We start from the raw sequence: 22801 nt of genomic DNA on the forward strand, positions 1-22801 counted from the left end.
AATTAATGGACATGCTGCAGATTTTTGAGCGCAGCATGGGCATTGACATTGCGGCTTGTCATTGGGGACCATGGGGGACGGATTACCAAGCGTTTACGCTGCGTAAATTTTGAAGCATAAACGCTTGGAAAATGCTTTGTGCGCACGCAGCCTTAAAGGGTTATTCCAACCCAGGAGTGTCTTGCTGCCCAGCCTACCGTCAACCTGTTTGGTGGGTGGCGCGTACTCCTGCTCGACACACCAGGGCAGCAGCTAGGCTGAACATAAACGCCTGCGATGTTGCTATATAAGGCAGCCTCTGAAAATCGGAAGCTCAGAGATTGTGACAGCAGGGAAGTCGGCACCTTTACAGAACGGTAGCTGGGCTATTGCACATGCACAGTACCTATCCTACGGGCCTGAATGGGAATGGAAAGAGGTGGCTAGGGACGAGATATACCGCAGAAATGTACGCTCCAAACACCATGCCCGCGATGTTGCTATATAAGGCAGCCTCTGAAAAATCAGAAGCTCAGAGACTGTGACAGCAGGGAAGTCGGCACTTTTACAGAACGGTATCTGAGCTATTGCACATGCATAGTACCTATCTTACGGGCCTGAATGGGAAAGGTAAGAGGTGGGTAGGGACGAGAGACATCGCAGAAATGTACGCTCCAGACACCAGGCAGACCACATAGCAATAACAGACTGAGAAGCAGATGTGTGGCCACCGCTGCTAGATAAAGGGGGTGGCCGTAATCCCTGACGACAAGTTGTAAACAACGAAGTGGGTGAGATACAATACCAGGAGTATGGAAGACTTTGAGGAAATCATTTCAATGGGCGAGTTGCTTATTTTTGCCATATCTAGTGACACATGGCCCTTGTGAATGATGGGAATAACCTTTTAAACAAAGGATATAACGTTGATATTCTCTTTTCAGTATGGTTATTGCATTGGTATAAAATTATAACAGCATTTGGAATATGGACAGTAAATACTCAGAATATAAAAGGATACAAAAGGCACATTAGCCGCATTGTGTAGGAAATGTGTAACAGCAATGGGACAGTTGGTCAACCAAGTGCACAGCAGCATTAACAGTCCGACTCTGGTCTGCACCTTACTACCCTGCAGAAAGGAGACAATACACAAGCACTTATGAGATTAGGCCACAATGTCAAGTGATGTGAAGCAGCAAGGCAGACTGACACGTAGACGGGACCCCCGGCTGTTACTGGTCTAGCCTGTTATACTGAATAGGATAACTAAAATATAATTATTAGACTATGGAAACTGTCCTTAGGATAGGCCAACAACATGTGATTGATCAGAGTCCATAGACGTCCCTGCCAATCTCTGACCTCTCCGGCTGGTGATTCTGCGATTTCCGCTGTCATCACATCGACAGAGCAGCATCTTCTGTTCCGCTGCCTAACTGGGAGGAGCCGGCTGTCAATAAGCAAGGCATCTGCAGTTACGCTCCGTTGACAGAGCAGACCAGAAGAGAAGATGCTGCTCTGCTGACGAGAGGTTAAGTTAATCGCTGGCTAAGCCAGCAAAGATAGTCCCTGTGCAGAGCAGGCAGGTAGTTGTCAACTTGCCCCATACACAAATTACTAAAAGTTCTGGATAACCCCTTTAACTGTCCCATTCATTCATCCAATCTACGCGATTTGAGACTGATCCATGATTGTATCAGCCATGAATTTCCTGTCGACACAGGAGCTCATTCTGGATTTTGGAACTGCTCCAGTAGCTTTTTACCCACCTTCCTTTTTTTGGGCTTTCTTGTTTTCTCCCCCTGTTCTAAAGAGCCATAACTTTTTTTATTTTTGACATATCCATATGAGGGCTTGTTTTTTGCAGAACGAGAGGTAGTTTTCAATTACACCATTCATTTTACCATATAAAAAGGTACTGGAAAACGGGAAAAACTCCAAGTGCACTGAAACGGAGTTTAAAAAAAAAAAGCAATTCCACCATTGCTTTATTATTGACTCTTGTTTTTTACAGCCTTAACTGTGTGATAACAACAACCTGGCATCATGATTTTGCAGGTCAGTACAGTTAAGCAGACACTAAACTCATCCAGATTTTTGTAGCAATGAAAACGAATTCTGAAATTTAAAAAAAATAATCATTTTTTTGGTCGCCATTTTATGACACCTGTAACTTTTTTTACTTTTTTTTTACTATTGATGGAGCTGTGTGATGGCTCGTTTATCGCACCTGGAGCTGACATTTTATTAGAGTTAATATGAGATTTTATTGCCTTAAATTGCATTTTTAGGAAGTGTGTCAACTGGAAAATGGCAATTCTACAATTCTGATTATTTTTTTGTTGTTTTTGGCGTTTAACACATAGTTACATAGGTTAAAAAAAAGACTCCGGTCCATCAATTTTGAGTTCAACCACCACTTTCCTTAGGAACTCATGATAAAAATGTACCTTGTATGTTGTTAAGGAGTTAAATATCTGAACTGCATATTTTAGGTCCTGAAGCAACGGGTCTATTGGGGTCAAGTAAACACTTTGGACAGGACCATCCACATGCATGTATGAAAAAAAAAAAAGAATTCAATAAATACCAATGAAAAAATAGAAAAATAACAATGTTTAAATTAGTTTTTTTTATGTTTTTATTATTGATGTGTATTTTCATATTCGTAAGAAAGAAAAAAAAAATCTTACAATTTCCGCACTGGCCACTAGGCCTAAAATTGGACTCCTACTCTCTTGTTCTTGTACACAGAGATGTTATATATCATTATAATCCTGTCTGTGATGATAATGAGACTGCTGAAAAATCATCTGTGCAGAACAAGGAGTATGATGAGCATAGCAAAAAGCCTAGTGGCCAGTGACAAAACTGCAAAATTTCAGATTTTATTTTTTTAAATTGTGTATGGAAAATGTAAATGAACACTCTAAAACTATGTAAATATATTTAACATAAACCAATAGGTTATTTTCAGATGAGGCATTTCCTTTACATTTTACAGATGCTTTTTGCAGACTGTGGGAGGCCTAGCAGCTATCACTACATGAGTCCCAAAAGCCATAGGCTTAGGATAGGATTATACTATATGTTCACCATTCTGGAAATACATGGTAGCCATAAGTTTTCCCAACGCCATCTGCGTCCATCTATACAGGACATCAGAAAATCATTTGGACCAATTCTGAACGTACCTGTATATATAGAATATGCGTGAGCAAATAAAAGAAGACAATGGTTTTACAGAGATTTGTGCACAGTTATGCGTCCCTCTTCTAGCAATTGTTATTTGTCGAATTGTTTATAAAAAAAAAAAAAAAAGATGAGAAAAAGGGGCTAGAAAAAGACTTCTCTGTGCACACAATGGGGTATAGAAACCATTCCCAGCATGCCAGGACTATTAGTCACGGGTCCTAGGTCAGTCATTGTACCGACAGTAACAAAGTTAGTAGGTTGTTCAGGTAACTCCATAATGCAATAGCAAAACTATTAGGATAAGGTTAGTGCAAGTCAATTTTATAAATTTATTCAAGGTGGCCATATACTTGTCGTCAGAACGACTCCTCCCGATCCCCCTACAGATTCATGCTCAGTTGAGCATGAATGTATTTTAATTGGGGAGAGGAGTATTAGCCACTGCAAGACATTATCTTCCATGAAAATTAAAGGATCGGGCAAGTTGAGATCAGATCGCACATACCTGACCCTTCTCCCCTCCACCATCTACCGGTCTTCTCCATCATACATTAGACATTTATGGCCACCTTAAAACTGTTCATATTAAAAGGCGTGTCCGGTCTTAGGCTACAAGTCTGCAGTCAGTCACTCTACGTGACTGTAGACTTATGAATCCTCAAATCGTGCACAATGTATGCTGTGAGGATTCTTTAGTGCCAGCGCAGGGCAGTCCTGTGCCCGCAAGTAGGCAATTTTCATACTTCCAGCCACATTCCGACTAGACTCTTCTGGCCTCCCTCAATACACTTGCATTGAGCAAGGCAGTGTCCATCTAGCCATCATGTGATCATAGCATTTATTAAAATCACTTACCCGCTCCTGGCGCTTGAGAGTTCTCACTGCGTGCAATGTGCCTGATGTAAAGATTCACAAATCTGCAGCCATATAGAATAACTGCAGACTTGTAGCCCAAGGAAGGACAACCCCTTTATCAAAACCAACAAGAAAAATGGCAGTAATTTAGTCCTACAGAGGATTAGCACCACTTGTTTGAAACTTAAACCACAAAATACACTGCAAACATTTGCATACTAACAATATGGATGAACAGGTGGGAGTCACTTAGTCTCCACTGGGAGAGGAGCACAAATGGAATCTGTCACCTTTCCTGGAGAGTGGCTGTGTCCGTACACCCGCTGATACTGTCTAGTCAGCGCTGACCGTGTCAGACTGTGTAGAAAGACAACCCACTGACAACATGAACTGCTTGTCCGCCAACGAATCCATTTATTTAAAGCACCACTGCAGCATTTTATTTACTGCACCGCCAGAGTGGTGTTTTACATGCAAGTCCCCTGCCCCCTGTCTCATACTTACCTGCCTCTGCCATCTTCAAACCTTTTCCATCGTAACTCCCGACGATCTCCGGTGAAAAGTAACCTACCGGCAGCGCCAGTATTTCATAGAGCGCGCCAGAGGTCACTTTTCAATACATCTCCATGAGAGCTTCATTATGGCCTCGTTCTGGCTCTCATAAAGTTGCACTGATCTTTTGTGATGTAACTTCTGACTTCCAGCCAGTCAGAAGTTATGGGCACAAGATGGCGCAGTGGAACTGGAGCGGCGTTGGTAAAAGGTGAAGCCGCCAGAAGGTGAGTACAAGAACAAAGGCAAGGGGGCTTACATTTTAAGTGCCACTCCAGTGCTGAAAAAAAAAACGCTGGAGTGGTGCTTTCAAGAGGTTTTCCCACAAACAAAAGCTCATTTTAATGAATAGATCTTGGAATAATAATAATTTCCACAACTGAATGTATTTAAATAAAATATTCCTGTGCTGAGATAATCTTATAAATGTGTCCGTGCTGTGTACTGTGTAATGGCTGTGTCTGACCGTACAGGAACATGGTCTGATCATACCACATCTCCTGGACATGCAGGAAGCAAAAGAGTATACAGACATTACAGCAGGGGATCAAAGTTGATTCTTTCTTTGAAGTAAAACATAGTTTAAAAACAGGCAGGGAAATGCTTTACCTCACAGAAAGAATCAGCTGTGATCCCATGTTGTAATATCTGTATACTCTTTTGCTTCCTCCCCTGCCCAGGAGATGTGGTATGATTAGACCATGTTCCTGTAGGGTCAGACACAGCCATTACACAGTACACAGCAGGGGCACATTTATAAGATTATCTCAGCACAGGAACATTTTATTTATTCACATCCAATTGTGGAACTTATTATTATGCCAAGATCTATTGATTAAAATGTACTTTTGTTCATGGGAAAACCCCTTTAAATAATTCTCAGAAGGATTAACAGAGGAAAAGCAGAATACAGACTTTTTTGGGGGAAATTTTTTTTTATTTTTCATGCAAAATGTCAGGAGACCCGCCAGCATGTCCTGTTATTTGTACAAAGGATCTCCTACCGTCTTTAATTACATCTACATACAGTAGCCTCCCAAAGATTATGAGATTCTCAATTTACAAGGGCTTCCAGAGAAATATCGGTCTGATAAGGAACTGGTTTCAGCTAGGTTCACACTCATACAGTGCTCTCCACCAAGCAATGCATTGGGGGTTTCTGTAGGAATCACTGAATATCTGTACTCTGGTGCTTGCCATGACAGAGCCATTCACTTGAATGATGCTGATGGAGCTACTCCAACCTCTCCGTCCTGGCAGTATCTGCCTTTTTCCAACATGCACAAAAACATAACTTGCTTGGTTTTGTGAATGTCTGAAAAAGACAAGATGGAGGCCAGACAGTGTCCACACTTACTCTGTCGGCTCCATTTCAGTCATTGGCTACATAATAGATCTGTCCATTTCACGTTGAAATTGATTTTTTTGAGGACTCCAACATAAACCCCAACATAGTGCCTGCCAGCGAGCACTGTAGAATGTGAACCTAGCCTTAGCCTGCCGAGTATGAGCCATTCTGACTGCAAAGGTCATTGGAAAAGAGGGGCAAATAATACCCATTTGTTTTGAAGGAAGGGAGACTGGAAAAATAAAATTTTCCTTCCACAAAATAATGACATAGGGAAACATTTTGGACTGTGGATTAATTTAATAACTAAATTAATTTAGTTAAAAGATGAATGATTTTTTGGAAGATTTTTGGATGGCATGGAATGGTCATGCACATGAAGAATTACTTGTGGGTAGAGGTGAGGGAATCTATTCGCAGGACCTTGGTCCAGGGGTCACAACTTACTCTGTGGCTGCCAGACGAGAGCCCTGATAACTGCCTCTACCTGCTGACATCTATGAAGTCTCTTCTGACTTGTAGGTCTGGTGTGACATCATTGTTGCAAAGTGATGCACATATGACGTCATGCAATGCTTACTAATCAGAAGAGACTCCAGCAGGTAGGAAGCGGTTTGCAGGGCTCCGGTAAGGCTGATGACGGTCCTGCGAATTGATTCGCTCATCTCTACCTGTGGGTAACAGCAATGGCTCTGGGGTCAATTCAAACTGTTCATTTTCATGAAATGTTGGGACAGTGACAACTTTAGACAAAGGTTTTACTCGCATACAAGCAAGGATCTGCATGGGGTACAAGAGGAATAAGACAGAAAAAACGAATGTAGAAAATGAAACTCACCCTTAAGTAAAAGGAAGGTGCGAAGGACATTTAAATAAGATTTGGCTTAACACTTTAAAGATGCAACTGCAGCATTCAACCCAGAACTGATGTTCTGTCCAAGAAATAATGTATTAAATGTAATAATATGAATATAACAAATAGAAAACCTTCTGTGCCAATCTTTTTGGTAATACAGAATGCATCTTAAAATAAGGAATTAAGTGCCTCGTCCATCTCTCCTGATTCTAGCAGACATGGACTCTAGAATCAAGGAGCAGTCATGCCGCTTACTGAAAGCACCAGTGATGAGCCCAGCACCCTCTAATGGGAATACCCCAGCAGAGGAAAGAACAAGTGAGTAGGAGTCACTTCAGAGCAGGTATTAAAAGGTTAAATGGGGGGAAAAAACCAGACCCATACGGAAAAAGCAAGTAAAAGAAGCCCTGCAGTGTCAGAAAGCAGTGCCAACATATACATACCCGTCTGTCGATCTTATCCCCCTGTAAATTATGTCATAAATGTAGTTATTAGAATTATTATTATGACACTTTTAAGCTTTGTAATGGAATTCATTCCAAATTACAAAAAATTTGCACTATTACTGGCCAGGTCAGTAATCTGTGATCGCTGGATGGGAGGTCTGCAAGATGTCCTTATGTCCTGGCATTCCCAGCTCTGTTGCCTAATCAATAGAAGATCCGGGCGGTAAGGAGATCCGCAGATCTTCCATCCAGCTGTCACAGATTAGTAACTTGGCTGATGGACTGGAGTCCTGCAAATCGATTCTCCCATCTAATTCTTATACCATGTACCATTCCCGGCCCTATATTTCTCAGTAACCCTAGTACAGTTGCATACCCTCTTACTTCACTTCCTAAAACTGAAAAGAACTAAACCTGACAATATCTGGATGGATTTGAGCACGAGCACTACATGGGTTTCCCAAACTGTAATCTACTTTACAGCTTCCCATTGATGAAACACTGGAAAGAGGGCGATTTATTAAAAGTTTTCTAGAAGTACTGTGAAATCCCCACAAAAGAGTTGGCTTATTTCACATGACAAGTGAATGCTGGTACCTGTGCCAAGATGTTGGTACATTGCTGCAGCAGAGATACAGGTGGGTTGCCGATACTTGTAGCCAGCTGGACTCTGAGCAGTTGTTCTTTCTGTGTAGAGTTGTCCAGCAATGCATGAGCCAGCGCCACTGCCGCACACCAGTTTGAGAGGGAATCTGTAGAAAAGAGACCTCCGCAGAGTAGCTGTCCGGCAGACAATGAAGTCGCTGTGGGAAGGGGCAGACATTAATATGCATCCATTCCCTGTGACGGCTGCAGTTAATTCACCATAAATCCATAACCTTAATCACCATACGTTTAGGAGTAGTGTTGTACAATTAAATTAATCGGACCGATTGTGTTCACAAATAGCCAATATAACTGGGTCCGTATTCAGCTGCTTAGGCTCATCCGCACCATGGATGGGTACAGGAGCTGCCGGCCATTACATGCACCATTTGTTATACACGCGCCTTTGGTCATGTGCAGAAAGTTGCACACATGGACATCACATTGACTGAACATTTAAAAACCAGCAATTTGGAATTTGATGGTTGGCTTAAATATAAAACTAGACAAAAAAAATTAACTTATGATATTCGAATAATTGGATAATATGAAATGGACCTGGTTTTATACTAACTATTGGAAGCGGACCCTTCTAAAATTCATACAGTAACCAATTCTCAAAATACATGAGGATGACAGAGTAATGATTATTCAGAGTGGATAGATAGGACAATCACCCAATTGCTAGACTGCCAATAAGACATCCACCAATCTGGAAAAATGGTCCTGTCTCTGGGGTATAAATGGACCCTCTTAATTTAGAGACATATGAAAAGCTCCAGTTATACCATAGAGAGTCCACGTATGTGCAGCCACCTTGCCAGGTATCATATCTATATAGACTATCTCGACACATAAAACAGGCGCTACCATCAATGGTGGAAGGGAGAAGAGTTGCTACAATCTCCCCTTGTCCCTTCTGATTCTTGTAAAGGAAGCACTGGAAACAGTAGAGAACAGCACATCTCAGGACGAAGGGCTGCCTTTCATTCACCATGGACATTAGAAGCACCACGATGGCTGGCCTTCAGAGAAACGAGAGGAAGGAAAAGGAAATATCAGGCAAAAAGGAACACAATATTTACCCCAAATTCAATTTTTTGGGAAATTTAAAAAAATAATGCTGTTCTATTTCAAATGTCACAGCAATGCTGCTCTCTGTGATTACTAAGGGCTGTTAACTTTGTCACTAGAGATGAGTGAATCTCCCAAAATACAAATCAGGAAGATGCCCTCATGCCCCCTTCCCAACAGTCAAGGAATCCAGCAACCCCTTTCCCCTTCCCAACAGTCAAGGAATCCAGCAACCCCTTTCCCCTTCCCAACAGTCAAGGAATCCAGCAACCCCTTTCCCCTTCCCAACAGTCAAGGAATCCAGCAACCCCTTACCCCTTCCATACAGTCAAGGAATCCAGCAACCCCTTTCCCCTTCCCAACAGTCAAGGAATCCAGCAACCCCTTTCCCCTTCCCAACAGTCAATGAATCCAGCAACCCCTTTCCCCTTCCCAACAGTCAAGGAATGCAGCAACCCCTTCCCAACAGTCAAGGAATGCAGCAACCCATTCCGAATTCCCAACAGTCAAGGAAGCCAGCAACGCCTTCCCCCTTCCCAACAGTCAAGGAATCCAGCAACCCCTTTCCCCTTCCCAACAGTCAAGGAATCCAGCAACCCCTTTCCCCTTCCCAACAGTCAAGGAATCCAGCAACCCCTTTCCCCTTCCCAACAGTCAAGGAATCCAGCAACCCCTTTCCCCTACCCAACAGTCAAGGAATCCAGAAACCCCTTCCCAACAGTCAAGGAATCCAGCAACCCCTTCCCAACAGTCAAGGAATCCAGCAACGCCTTCCCAACAGTCAAGGAATCCAGCAACGCCTTCCCAACAGTCAAGGAATCCAGCAACGCCTTCCCAACAGTCAAGGAATCCAGCAACCCCTTCCCAACAGTCAAGGAATCCAGCAACCCCTTCCCAACAGTCAAGGAATCCAGCAACCCCTTCCCAACAGTCAAGGAATCCAGCAACCCCTTCCCAACAGTCAAGGAATCCAGCAACCCCTTCCCAACAGTCAAGGAATCCAGCAACCCCTTCCCAACAGTCAAGGAATCCAGCAACCCCTTCCCAACAGTCAAGGAATCCAGCAACCCCTTTCCAACAGTCAAGGAATCCAGCAACCCCTTTCCCCTTCCCAACAGTCAAGGAATCCAGCAACCCCTTTCCCCTTCCCAACAGTCAAGGAATCCAGCAACCCCTTTCCCCTTCCCAACAGTCAAGGAATCCAGCAACCCCTTTCCCCTTCCCAACAGTCAAGGAATCCAGCAACCCCTTTCCCCTTCCCAACAGTCAAGGAATCAGAGCAACCCCTTTCCCCTTCCCAACAGTCAAGGAATCCAGCAACCCCTTTCCCCCTCCCAACAGTCAAGGAATCCAGCAACCCCTTTCCCCTACCCAACAGTCAAGGAATCCAGCAACCCCTTCCCAACAGTCAAGGGATCCAGCAACCCCTTCCCAACAGTCAAGGGATCCAGCAACCCCTTCCCAACAGTCAAGGGATCCAGCAACCCCTTCCCAACAGTCAAGGAATCCAGCAACCCCTTCCCAACAGTCAAGGAATCCAGCAACCCCTTCCCAACAGTCAAGGAATCCAGCAACCCCTTCCCAACAGTCAAGGAATCCAGCAACCCCTTCTCAACAGTCAAGGAATCCAGCAACCCCTTCCCAACAGTCAAGGAATCCAGCAACCCCTTCCCAACAGTCAAGGAATCCAGCAACCCCTTCTCAACAGTCAAGGAATCCAGCAACCCCTTCCCAACGGTCAAGGAATCCAGCAACCCCTTCCCAACGGTCAAGGAATCCAGCAACTCCTTCCCAACAGTCAAGGAATCCAGCAACCCCTTCCCAACAGTCAAGGAATCCAGCAACCCCTTTCCCCTTCCCAACAGTCAAGGAATCCAGCAACCCCTTCCCAACAGTCAAGGAATCCAGCAACCCCTTTCCCCTTCCCAACAGTCAAGGAATCCAGCAACCCCTTTCCCCTTCCCAACAGTCAAGGAATCCAGCAACCCCTTTCCCCTTCCCAACAGTCAAGGAATCCAGCAACCCCTTTCCCCTTCCCAACAGTCAAGGAATCCAGCAACCCCTTCTCAACAGTCAAGGAATCCAGCAACCCCTTCTCAACAGTCAAGGAATCCAGCAACCCCTTCTCAACAGTCAAGGAATCCAGCAACCCCTTCCCAACAGTCAAGGAATCCAGCAACCCCTTCCCAACAGTCAAGGAATCCAGCAACCCCTTCCCAACAGTCAAGGAATCCAGCAACCCCTTCCCAACAGTCAAGGAATCCAGCAACCCCTTCTCAACGGTCAAGGAATCCAGCAACCCCTTCCCAACGGTCAAGGAATCCAGCAACCCCTTCCCAACGGTCAAGGAATCCAGCAACCCCTTCGCAACGGTCAAGGAATCCAGCAACCCCTTCTCAACAGTCAAGGAATCCAGCAACCCCTTCGCAACAGTCAAGGAATCCAGCAACCCCTTCGCAACAGTCAAGGAATCCAGCAACCCTTCCCAACAGTCAAGGAATCCAGCAACCCCTTCCCAACAGTCAAGGAATCCAGCAACCCCTTCCCAACAGTCAAGGAATCCAGCAACCCCTTCTCAACAGTCAAGGAATCCAGCAACCCCTTCTCAACAGTCAAGGAATCCAGCAACCCCTTCCCAACAGTCAAGGAATCCAGCAACCCCTTCCCAACAGTCAAGGAATCCAGCAACCCCTTCCCAACAGTCAAGGAATCCAGCAACCCCTTCCCAACAGTCAAGGAATCCAGCAACCCCTTCCCAACAGTCAAGGAATCCAGCAACCCCTTCCCAACAGTCAAGGAATCCAGCAACCCCCTCCCCAACAGTCAAGGAATCCAGCAACCCCTTCCCAACAGTCAAGGAATCCAGCAACCCCTTCCCAACAGTCAAGGAATCCAGCAACCCTTCCCAACAGTCAAGGAATCCAGCAACCCCTTCCCAACAGTCAAGGAATCCAGCAACCCCTTTCCCCTTCCCAACAGTCAAGGAATCCAGCAACCCCTTTCCCCTTCCCAACAGTCAAGGAATCCAGCAACCCCTTTCCTCTTCCCAACAGTCAAGGAATCCAGCAACCCCTTCCCCCTTCCCAACAGTCAAGGAAGCCAGCAACGCCTTCCCAACAGTCAAGGAAGCCAGCAACGCCTTCCCCCTTCCCAACAGTCAAGGAATCCAGCAACCCCTTTCCCCTTCCCAACAGTCAAGGAATCCAGCAACCCCTTTCCCCTTCCCAACAGTCAAGGAATCCAGCAACCCCTTTCCCCTACCCAACAGTCAAGGAATCCAGCAACGCCTTCCCAACAGTCAAGGAATCCAGCAACGCCTTCCCAACAGTCAAGGAATCCAGCAACCCCTTCCCAACAGTCAAGGAATCCAGCAACCCCTTCCCAACAGTCAAGGAATCCAGCAACCCCTTTCCCCTTCCCAACAGTCAAGGAATCCAGCAACCCCTTTCCCCTTCGCAACAGTCAAGGAATGCAGCAACCCCTTCTCAACAGTCAAACGAATCCAACAAAAAAGCCACCATTTTTGTGGATTCATATGAAACAAATCCCTAAAATTTCAGATTTTCTGCAATTTAAAATCTTTAGGAAATTCATAAGGAATTTTGAATGATTATTTTTAGACTTATTTTGTGTTTTTCCATCTCTTGATGACTGGCTGATTTCTCTAAAAGGATGACTTATAATGTAAAGATATGTTTTTTTTTTTACATGGATCTATGTCTTTTGACAGATTTTTCAGGCTCAAAAATCCATTTAAAAAAACCTTTTCTAATAAACGTGTTTTTTTGCTACGTTTTTAGTGACATGTGGTTTTTAACACGGTTTTGAGGTGTTTTTTGGCATGGCGTTTTTTGGCATGTGGTTTTTTAGGCCTCTTTAATTACAAACTGGGGTGTTGCAATAGCTTCTGCTTTTTTTGTATTTCCTTGGCAAAAACCTCACTCAAAAAAATGCATCAAAAATTGCACAATTTGCAATTATTTATGAATGGGAAAAATGTATCAAAGGATTCAAATTTCTCTCTCTCGTGTTGATACGCGGAAAGTGCACTATAAATGAGAAGCTCGTTGCAAGAGGGTTTGAACTGTTATCTTGCTGTGGACTTTGGGGTGTGTAATCATGTCTTAGGGCATTTCCACATAACGTTTTTTCAGGTGGGATTTGAGCAGATGCTCTAAAATCTGCCAGAAAAAGCGCTCAGAAACTGCTTATAAGTATCTTCATAATTGTTTCTATATTAAAAATTCTTAAAAAAACAAAAACAAAACGCCCAGAATATATGTCTGGGACTCATTTGGAACATTTTGTGAGCCTTTTTGCGTAAAAAATAAGCAGGAGTTTTAATCATTGCTTAATGGACTTAAAAAGATGTACAAAAATGGCCCCAAAAGATGCTAGGAGAAAAAAAATAATGCTCAAAAAACAGCCCTCACAAAAATGCAAAGCCAAAAAGGTTTACAAATCGCTTTAGGAAACGCTGAAAAAAAGTACAAAAAAACCTCCAGCATATCTTACAGCAGTTTCTGCTTGAAAACCTTATCAGATTCACTTGCGTGAAAAAAACGTTGTGTGATCATACCTTTACTGGCAATGCCTCCTGGGATTAAGTATGCAAATTAGATCTTCTACAGAAAGCAGAAAACTGTCTCTCTAGTGCCCCCTACAGGTACCTATCCAGTAAGTCAATGTCTGACCCATTAAAAAGCCTTGAAACATGACTAAGGTTATCAGGCAAACGAGACGCCTCTTTGCACACAGCTACTGCTGAGCGAGTCTAATATAAGAATTCGATGCAGGTTGTCCTGTTCACACTGGAGAGTTTCTGGAATGAATGTGGCACTGAAGGTGTTTTTATCTCAGACGGAATCTAAAAGGGGTCACCTCTTCATGTGCTTCAGTTTAGGAGCTAAGCAGCAACAGTAATCAGAATATAAAGATTACCTTGGAGGATTTGATGGAGCATTTACAGACGCGAAGTAGTCCTGATTCACCTGGCTGCCTCTGATGACCTCCGAGACGGTGTTGATGGTCTTTTAAATGCAAAGAAACATATTAATACTTCAATTAAATGTGCAAAGTCAGCAAAGAAAAATCATTGCACGGTATACGTAATGAAATCGCTATATACACAACATAATGTGTGTGGAATATGGAAATCAGGCTCATAATATTTAGTCTTAAAGGGAACCTGACAGCTGATAGATGCCGCCCGATCTGTAGGCAGCAGGTATGAGACACTGGCTGTATGATCTAGACCAGGTATGTTTGACCCTGGAACAGTGCGGTGTTTCAGAGATGAACATATGTTACAAGCCGCAGGGGCCAAGACACACAGGAGACTAGTCGGGAATGCCAGTCCCCGGTGGCTTCTTCCCGCCCGCTCCCTTCAACTGACAGATCTCTTTCTGCGTGTGTATAGGGAAAGAACTGGCAGCAGAAGGGAGAAGCCGCCGAGGACCAGCTTGTCCAACTAGTCTCTGGTGAGGCACGCTACCCAGCGCACGTTTTTCTCAAACATACCTGTCTGGGATCATACATCCAGTGTCTGATATATGCTGCCCCTGGATCAGGCAGCGTTTATCAGCTTTCAGGTTCCCCATTAGGACAGTGCAGCAGCAGGGAGAGGCCTGCACAGTTCCAAGCCTCCGGGTGGCACCAAGGTAAGAATTACAGTCAGGACAAAGGTAAAAACCATGATACAGTAAAAGTTCTATATGACGATTTTCATATTGATTTTTTGGCTTCTGTTAAATGTATATGAAAAAAAGTCTATGTTTAACAGAAGCCTGTGATGGGTGCACATTTTTTCAGGGCTGTAGAGTCAGAGTCGTGGAGTTGGTGTCCTTTTCGTTGGAGTTGGTATAAAATGGACCGACTCCGACTCCTAAAATATATAATAAATTGGGTACAGTAGTTCAATGCAGTTTGTGGGGAATATTTTTTCATAAGAATTTGGGAAAGTTATGAAATGTCCTATAAATGTCTGTCCTATTCCTGATCAGAGGGTCTAGACTTTTAGTTGAGATGAATCTGTGCTGCCCATTATGCAAATGCTCAGTAGTGAGGCAAGGAGTCGGGAGTCAGGGAAATTCCTCAGCCCTGCATTTTAATTTTATTATATAAAAAATAAAAAGTTTTATTTTTTTAACAACTGGATGCAACTCTATGGAATAATACAGTTTCATGCACTATTCTATACAGTACAAAGACTGAAATTCATACTTCTCCCACTAGAACGCAGGTCCTCTGTGTGAACAGGAGTCTACAGAGGTGTCGTTTACTGTAACCGCCAAAAGATTTCCAGGCTCAAGCGGTAAACGCACAAAAGTACTATGAAAAGAGACTAGAAAATGCCTTGAGAGCCTCCCACTTCTAACATTTATTACTCGATTATCACTAAAATTAGAGATCCAAGTTATGATGTCAGAAGAGCATAGAGGAGTAGAGATCCCCGACCTAGCGATGCGTACAATCCTAAATTATACAGATTTTTTATGCAGATAAGTTCTGTAAAGTAAGTCTGTCATCAGATTTCACTTATTAGACCACAGCCCCACTATCAGAGACAAAACCAGGAGTGGGTGATAAATACAGAATTGGTGACTTGTTTCTATTATACCTTTTCTCTGATTGTTCCTCACCTGGTTTTGGCTCTCACTGAGAAAAAATACTGACTGAATACTGACCAAACACTGATAGTGGGGTCGTAGCCTTAAATAGATCTCTTAGACCAGAAGAGGATGGTGTACTTACTATGTAAATCCCAAGTCAGAATGACTGTATAATCTTTTCTGAAAGAATTCCCTCCTGATATTAATGCTCCTCTTGACATCATGCACATGTTTTCAAAGTAAGTGCACCAGCCTCAACAAGTCCATTAGATCTAGTTAGTAATATATGCAGTTTCTAATGCAAAATCTGGTAACTATAGAAGAGTGAATCGATTCACAGGACCCTGATCTTGAGGCCAGATCAGTAATTTGTGGCCACTGGACGGGAGCCCTATGAACTGCTTCCCACCTGCAGAATCCTTGGCTCCTCTTCCAATCAGAAAAGACGCTGGGAGCGTTGTCATGCTGGAAGCGGTCTGCAGGGCTCCTGACCAGCGGCAATGAACTACTTAAATGGTTGCTGGACCATGTTCCTGCAAATCGATTAGCTCATCTCTACGGGTGACAGATTACCTTAGATTTACATAATTGGAAGCCTGCATTCGCCCATTTTCATACAGATACCCTCACCAGGTATCTTATATGGCACAGCAGGATTGTTTCAGATTGCTAGGCATATTACCAGCTTAAAGCCTGGGCACGAAGAGACTTACTTCTGTTAAAATGTCTGCAGGGACCCCCGTTGCCATCAAGATGATACAGAGCTGTTGCAGTAAACCACACTGGTACATGAACTTTTGGCAACTGCTGGTCGCCCCTGGAGGATTCCCTGGAGACACCAGAACCCGGACCAACTGCAAGCAGGAGCACATGACTTGTCAGGCAGACATCATTCCTCAAATGTACGTATGGTTAGAAAAATGTAGCATGTCAGAAAAGAAAAAGAGTCCCACTCCCATCACATTTGTGGGGTTAGACAGGATGAGAATATACAAAGCTCAAATTATGTCTAGAATAATCTGCAGGTCAATGACGATTGTTTAGGGCATATTTACAGTAGTGACACATAAATGTAACAGACTATCAGTTGTTTATTGAAAAAAAGGTGCTGAATGGACCACCGTAAAGAACTACATAGAACTCCGCTCTGCAGAAACTATGTTAGTCAGTGCTGACTACCAAGGATAATATACTGCAGTTAATCTTACTTATTTAATCACCAGGTTTTCATTACCCCATCTGAGATCAGCATGATTTAGGGACAGATGCCCTAATTCCAGTGATGAATTATTTACTGAGCGGCTTGCTGCAGTTTGCATAAAATCACCATTTAAAGTACTGCAGATCTATCCGCACTCTGAATGCTGAGCTCTGTATAACCCCGCTCACACCAATGATTGGCAGCTTTCTGCCTATGCACAGTACTCACATAAAGCTGCCAATCAGTGATGGGGGCAGGATTATAAAGAGCTCATGAATATGGAGGACTACACGGCAGCAGGTCTTCTAAACCTTTAGTTATAAACTACTGATATAATAATGATTTTATCAAAACCTCAGCAAGCAGCCCAGTAAGCGATATATCGCTGGAATCAAGGTCTATGTCTCTACATTATGATGCTCTCCGATTAGCTGGCAATAACTTGGTGACAGATTCCCTTTAATTTAGGATATTTACCTGCAGCATCAAATGAAGATTTGTTACTTTCTGTGCAGACCATCCAGAGTTGTCATCCCCGACTTCAAACCATGGCTTCATACGTTGGATGTAGGAGCCCTCTTTAAAGAAGTTCTGATTGGAGTTGTTATACTTCAGCAGGTTCTGGAGCAGCAGTAGGCAATCTTCTACTACAATTCCTACAATAAAAGGATGAAAAGGAAGTTTTAAAAGGTTAATCCCGTCTACAAACATAGGGACATATGTAACGTGCTTGTAAAGACCACCAACTTTGCAATTTAACTATTAAGGAAATTAGTGTTTACTGTTCAAATGCTCTTATTTTGTTTGCTGCTCATGGCCAAGGGGTCTGGCCAGCACTGTGGTCTAGCAGCGGTGGCTAAAAGTGTGCAGTGCTTACAAGCTCTTTCATAGCGAGTTTGAAAGAACTGAACTAAGGCTTGCTGGGATCACTGGGGTCACCGTTCCCGGGCCAGCTTCAGTGTCCCGGAGCCTCTGATATTGTCTGATGTATCAAGAGCGCACAGTTTAGGCTAGCAGCAACACAATGCTATTGCCTGAACTATTAATATAGAATACTTTCCCCCAGCAATTAGGAAGGCTGAAAAGTAAAGACAGGGTATGGGAATAACCCATTAACAAGAGTTTATTATTATTAATAATAATACTAATATAATGCATGGAACTGTGAACGTCTGCTCAGCTTCAGAAACATATTCATCATCATAAATGCTAAGAAAGTAATATTGAAACTCAATAACACAATCCACATAATAAAATGGTTCACACTATGATGCGTGAACTACATGTGGGGTCCTAGGAGTAAACCAACCACTCTGAAGGTCCACTTTACGGAGCGCACAGAGCTATATTAGCCAAGTTATCAGGTTAAAGAAAGTTAGTAATTCACCACGCCACACTCACTTACCACCATCGCTGCTCCCTTCCTCTGTAATGATGTCGAGGAGTCTCTCAAAAGCATTTTCAAAAGCTACAATCTTCTGTATGGCGGCGTTGCTTTTTGTCAATTGCTGAAGCAACAAAAGGCCCTGCAGGACATAAGAGAAGAGCACGTTCATGCCAGGTCATCATTGCCCTAACGCTAAATTATTTTAATGACTGCGAAAACTCAGAGCTAATTAGACGGAGAACAATACTCATTAAGTTCAAGTCATGATATATGTCAAGCATGTAGGTCTGTACAGTTGTGGCCAAAAGTTTGCTACATTTTTTTACTGCATTTCAGAACTTTTTACACTTTTATTGACAAATACATTAAGTTTTTGCAAAGACTCAATATTTAGTGTTGACCCTTAATTTTCAAGGCTTCTGCCATTCGTCCTGGCAGTTGGATTTCTGGGCCAAATCCTGACTGATAACCACCCATTCTTGTCTAATCAGTGCTTGGAGTTCATCACACTTTCTGCATTCCGCTTTTTGACAATTGACCAAAGGTTCTCAATGGGATTGAGATTTCGGTTGTTTTCTGGCCGTGGACACAAAATTTCAATGTCTCTATCGTGCTGGAAAAAAAGCATTGTTCATCAGCAAATTGCTCCTTGATGGTTGGGAGAAGTTGCTTTTGGAGGAGGACTGGATGCCATTCTTTATTCCTGGCAGTGTTTTTAGGCATAATAGTGAATGGATGAAAAGCAACCTCACACATGAATAGTCTCAGGATGCTTTAATGTTGACATGACAGATGACTCATGGTATTGCTCACCTTAACTTCTCCAGACATTCATTTTTCCAGGTGTGCCAAACAGCCTGAAGGGGTCTTCATCAGAGAAAATAAAGTGTTTTTGTGTGTGTTTTTTTCTTTTTATTACTGGGTTAGTAATGGGGTGTCTGATATACACCTCTCCATTACTAGCAGCAGGGCTTGATGTCATCTCATGTGATGCTCCACTTCTGGAGCGGCTACGGGCTGGTATTTTTAGACAGGGAATGGCCCAATAACCAGGGACCTTCCCAGCCTGATAATATCAGCCTGCAGCTGTCTGCTTTACCTTTACTGGTTACCAAAAATAGGGGGCATCCCATGTGATTTTTTTCATTTATTTATTTATCAGGTTAATACATGTACAGTAAGCTAAACACGCAAGGCACCTGTTTATCTATCTATATTTTTGCACATCATGAACACCTAAAAATCTGTCATTTCTATTCTGGTACACGTTACATGGACGGCACACGGAGAGTACACACGTAAAGCCAACTGAAAACTACACAGATTAAAAAAACGTAAGCGTGAGGTGGTCAGTTTTTTTAAACAGATGTGTGAAGGTGGCCTAACAAAAGCATCTGTACATAGACAGGTTAAATCAAACTAAAACGCATATAAAACAGATATAGTGCATTAAAACTTTGCTACATATGTATATCAGTAGATTATATATTTTCATCGAACAGCCTAGTCTTTGACTTACATCATTACGGATCACCTCTCTGGAGTCATCTAGCAAATCCATTAGTCTGGAAACCCCTGAAAAATACGATTTCATCATTATAGTATATATAGATATTACGTTACAGCTATGCCCAAAATGAAGCATCTGTCACTATGACAGACATCTTTGGTTTCAGCTTTCCTATTTGGCACTTTGAGGGCTATTTAGTAAATGCCACTACAGTCAATGTTCTCGCTCCAGTGGAGTACTATACTTATGTAGTCAATCATAGTAACAAATTGTAAAACTCAAAAAAAAATCTAATGATTTTAAAAGATCTATAAAATATATAGCATGCAAAAAGTATAAATAAAAGACCAGTCATTGTGGCGGATGACCCTTACCCATGGGGCTGACCAAAATAATCTGCTGAACTTGCGGTCCCTGTTGTTTCAGAAGACTTGTCAGTAGTTTCACACCCGGCCAACGTACATGGAAATCAAATTCCTGTAAAAGTAAATGACGCAAAGAGAAATAATGGAGCAGATTTATGGAGACCAGCGCCATAATCCAAGCTTGTACTGCACCACAGAATTGGAGCAAGTGCCATAAACCACATTTACTACCTGCTCTAGGTAGACACTTGCATTGTTAGACACTTTTCAAAAAGTTTCTTAGTGGAGTCATGAAATGTTGCTAGAAGGTGAAAAATCCTGGTCTCTAGTAAGCCAACCTGGAGCTGGCATAAAGTAAAGGGCCCAACTTTGTATTTATTTATTATGCCTACTTATATAGCGCCATCATATTCCGTAGCGCATTACAGACATTATGGGCCATTGGGGCTCACAATCTAGATTCCCTATCAGTATGTGTTTGGAGTGTGGGAGGAAACCGGAGAACCCAGAGGAAACCCACGCAAACACGGGGAGAACATACAAACTCCTTACAGATGTTGTCCTTGGTGGGATTTGACCCGAGGACCCCAGCGTTACAAAGCAACAGTGCTAACCACTGAGCGATTAAAACATGCCAAATCTATTGTAGTAAGGGAGATCGCTGGAATCACAGTCTCTGTCTCTAAATTATGCTGCTCTCAGATTATGTGGCAAAAACTTTGTTTTTGAGGAATTAATAATGTGCACAAGAAATGTTTATTTTATCTTTTGTAATATTTAAATATCGTGTATTTGAATGCAATTTTAACATGTGTTCATTGTTAACACAAACACTGCTCACATTTAGTAGTTAACAGTCATCAGTTACACAACCAGTCCAGAGTTTCCATGCAATCTGCCCATGTGCCAGCTGCAGCGCTCATAAGATCTAGTCCTGTGAGGAACTACGACCTGATGAAGGATAACCGCATGTCTCCAAAAAGTGTACATCTTTTGGTTCTTAAAAAGCCACCATACGCTGAAACGTAACATCACTTGCAGATTGCAGGAACATGCGCAGAATAACTGCGTGACGGAATATTAAAAATGAGCATTTTTAGGAGTCCGGCTAAAGACTGAGAGCTCAGAAGTCCAGTGTATTCATTTTCCACCCACCTGACTGACAACACAGCGGCAGCTTGTACTGAGCAGTGTGAGAGCTCAGCAGGAGGGACACTGAGGAGCTGTCAATTAGGAAAGATAGGTGGCGATTGAGTTTAAACTAAATTATACAGCTGTTCCGATCTGGCTTTTGCCATAGTCTCATCAGAACCAACAGATCTTTGTTCAACATATGTAGTTTGTATTGTGAAATTGGATGACAGATCCGCTTTAAGAAGTATCCAGGAGCAGTCTAAATGCCTCAATGTGACACAATGTATGCATATAATGTATGCATTAATGCAATTATTTTCACATTCACCACTTATCCATTTAGAGTATAATTTATGGTGGAAGTAGCTGCTTCTTTTTCCGCCTGTGTGAGGGTCTGCGCTCTTGTCTGCCTGTTTCTACCCCTGCAATAACATAACATGAGCAGGATCTCCTCACTAAGACTGTCACTGAGGGTCCTCTATGAGAACATCATCAAAAAAAAGGAAGATTTATTTTCTGAAAGACAAGTACTGTCAGGAAGAAGCAAGATACTAGACTGAATGAAGAAGGATAAGAAAGCAAAGCTCTTCTAACCAGGGAAAACACCCACCCCGGAGGAAAAAAAAATGTATAAAGAGGGGCTGGGCCGGCACCATAAAAAATATAAAGATTTTATCTGCAGATATATGGTATCTAGAAATAAAAAGAGAGCTTACTTTTTTTTATTTATTTTTTTACCACAGTGCCTCTTGTTGGAGACAAAAAGAAGAAAAAAAAAAAAAGACTAACCTCTAAAATAGATAGTACCATTGTGACATTTTCCTGTTGTTTAATGAACATTTCTGTGAACTGGACTCCCAGATCGTCTGTCTGCACTTGCTGGTTCTCCTCTGTAAAATGAATCAGAAACATTTTAGAAGTAAAATGGTAGAGGACTAGAATGTTTTGTTATCTGTGTTAATGGTAGAGATGGTGAACCTGAAAATGCCCTCAGTGGTTTTACCCTACAATCAGATCCTGGACATGTAAAAACAAAAATCTTGAAAATACCCAAGGTGGAACGCCAGCCTCCAAAACTGGAGACAAGTAGGTCTGCATTTGAAAAGAAAAAAATTATATAATGTATTTAGTTTGGCACAGCACTATGTCTTCTATATCTTGTGCAGCTCCTCTTCTCCAGCATGGTTTCGTTAAGCAGACTCATGTGACATGTCATAGCTCCTAGTCTAATTTAATAGACTGCTGATGTCTCAGATTAGGCACTAATTTATGGGAAGGTGTGTCCATTGTCAAGACACAAAATTTGGCAATATCAGTCCCTGAGGCTATGTGCCCAAGATGCAGAAATGCTCCAGATTTTTCCTGAGCGTTTCTGCATCTCCCTGGCAGAAAAAACGCATGCGGATTGTACATGTGGATTGTACATGCGTTTTCCTGCCAGGTAGAAGAGTTTGTCAAGCGTTCTTCACATGCGGGTTGACAAGTGCTTTCCAAGCGATTTTAGCATCACTTGGAAAGTGCTTGACAACTTGGTCACTCTATATAAATCCATGCAAACGGCATGGATTTATGTACTGTGACCGAAAGAATGGTAAAAAATAAATATATACTTACCTTCTGATGGCCCCCGGTGTCTTGTT

The 22801-nt window shown here is 42.7% G+C and overlaps 1 protein-coding gene across 2 annotated transcripts in view; it reads right to left on the reverse strand.

The window, feature by feature from the left end:
• Positions 1-22801, reverse strand: part of USO1 (USO1 vesicle transport factor) — a 61739-nt gene that overhangs the window by 19312 nt on the left and 19626 nt on the right. The window contains exons 5-15 of one of the 2 annotated variants that reach the window (XM_073637646.1): positions 21951-22051; positions 20037-20139; positions 19672-19727; positions 18171-18291; positions 17243-17421; positions 16278-16418; positions 13895-13983; positions 8750-8904; positions 7832-8037; positions 7232-7252; positions 1001-1111 (exon numbers count right to left, since the gene is read on the reverse strand). In XM_073637646.1, coding sequence (XP_073493747.1) covers positions 1001-1111; positions 7232-7252; positions 7832-8037; positions 8750-8904; positions 13895-13983; positions 16278-16418; positions 17243-17421; positions 18171-18291; positions 19672-19727; positions 20037-20139; positions 21951-22051 — 1283 coding nt within the window. The remainder of the gene's footprint in view (positions 1-1000; positions 1112-7231; positions 7253-7831; positions 8038-8749; positions 8905-13894; positions 13984-16277; positions 16419-17242; positions 17422-18170; positions 18292-19671; positions 19728-20036; positions 20140-21950; positions 22052-22801) is intronic. The other variant, XM_073637654.1, reaches the window with a different exon arrangement.

The sequence above is a fragment of the Phyllobates terribilis genome, unplaced genomic scaffold, assembly GCF_046119375.1.
Source record: "Phyllobates terribilis strain yellow unplaced genomic scaffold, ASM4611937v1 Scaffold_1__5_contigs__length_1240528914, whole genome shotgun sequence".
In the NCBI taxonomy this organism is placed as follows: domain Eukaryota; kingdom Metazoa; phylum Chordata; class Amphibia; order Anura; family Dendrobatidae; genus Phyllobates; species Phyllobates terribilis.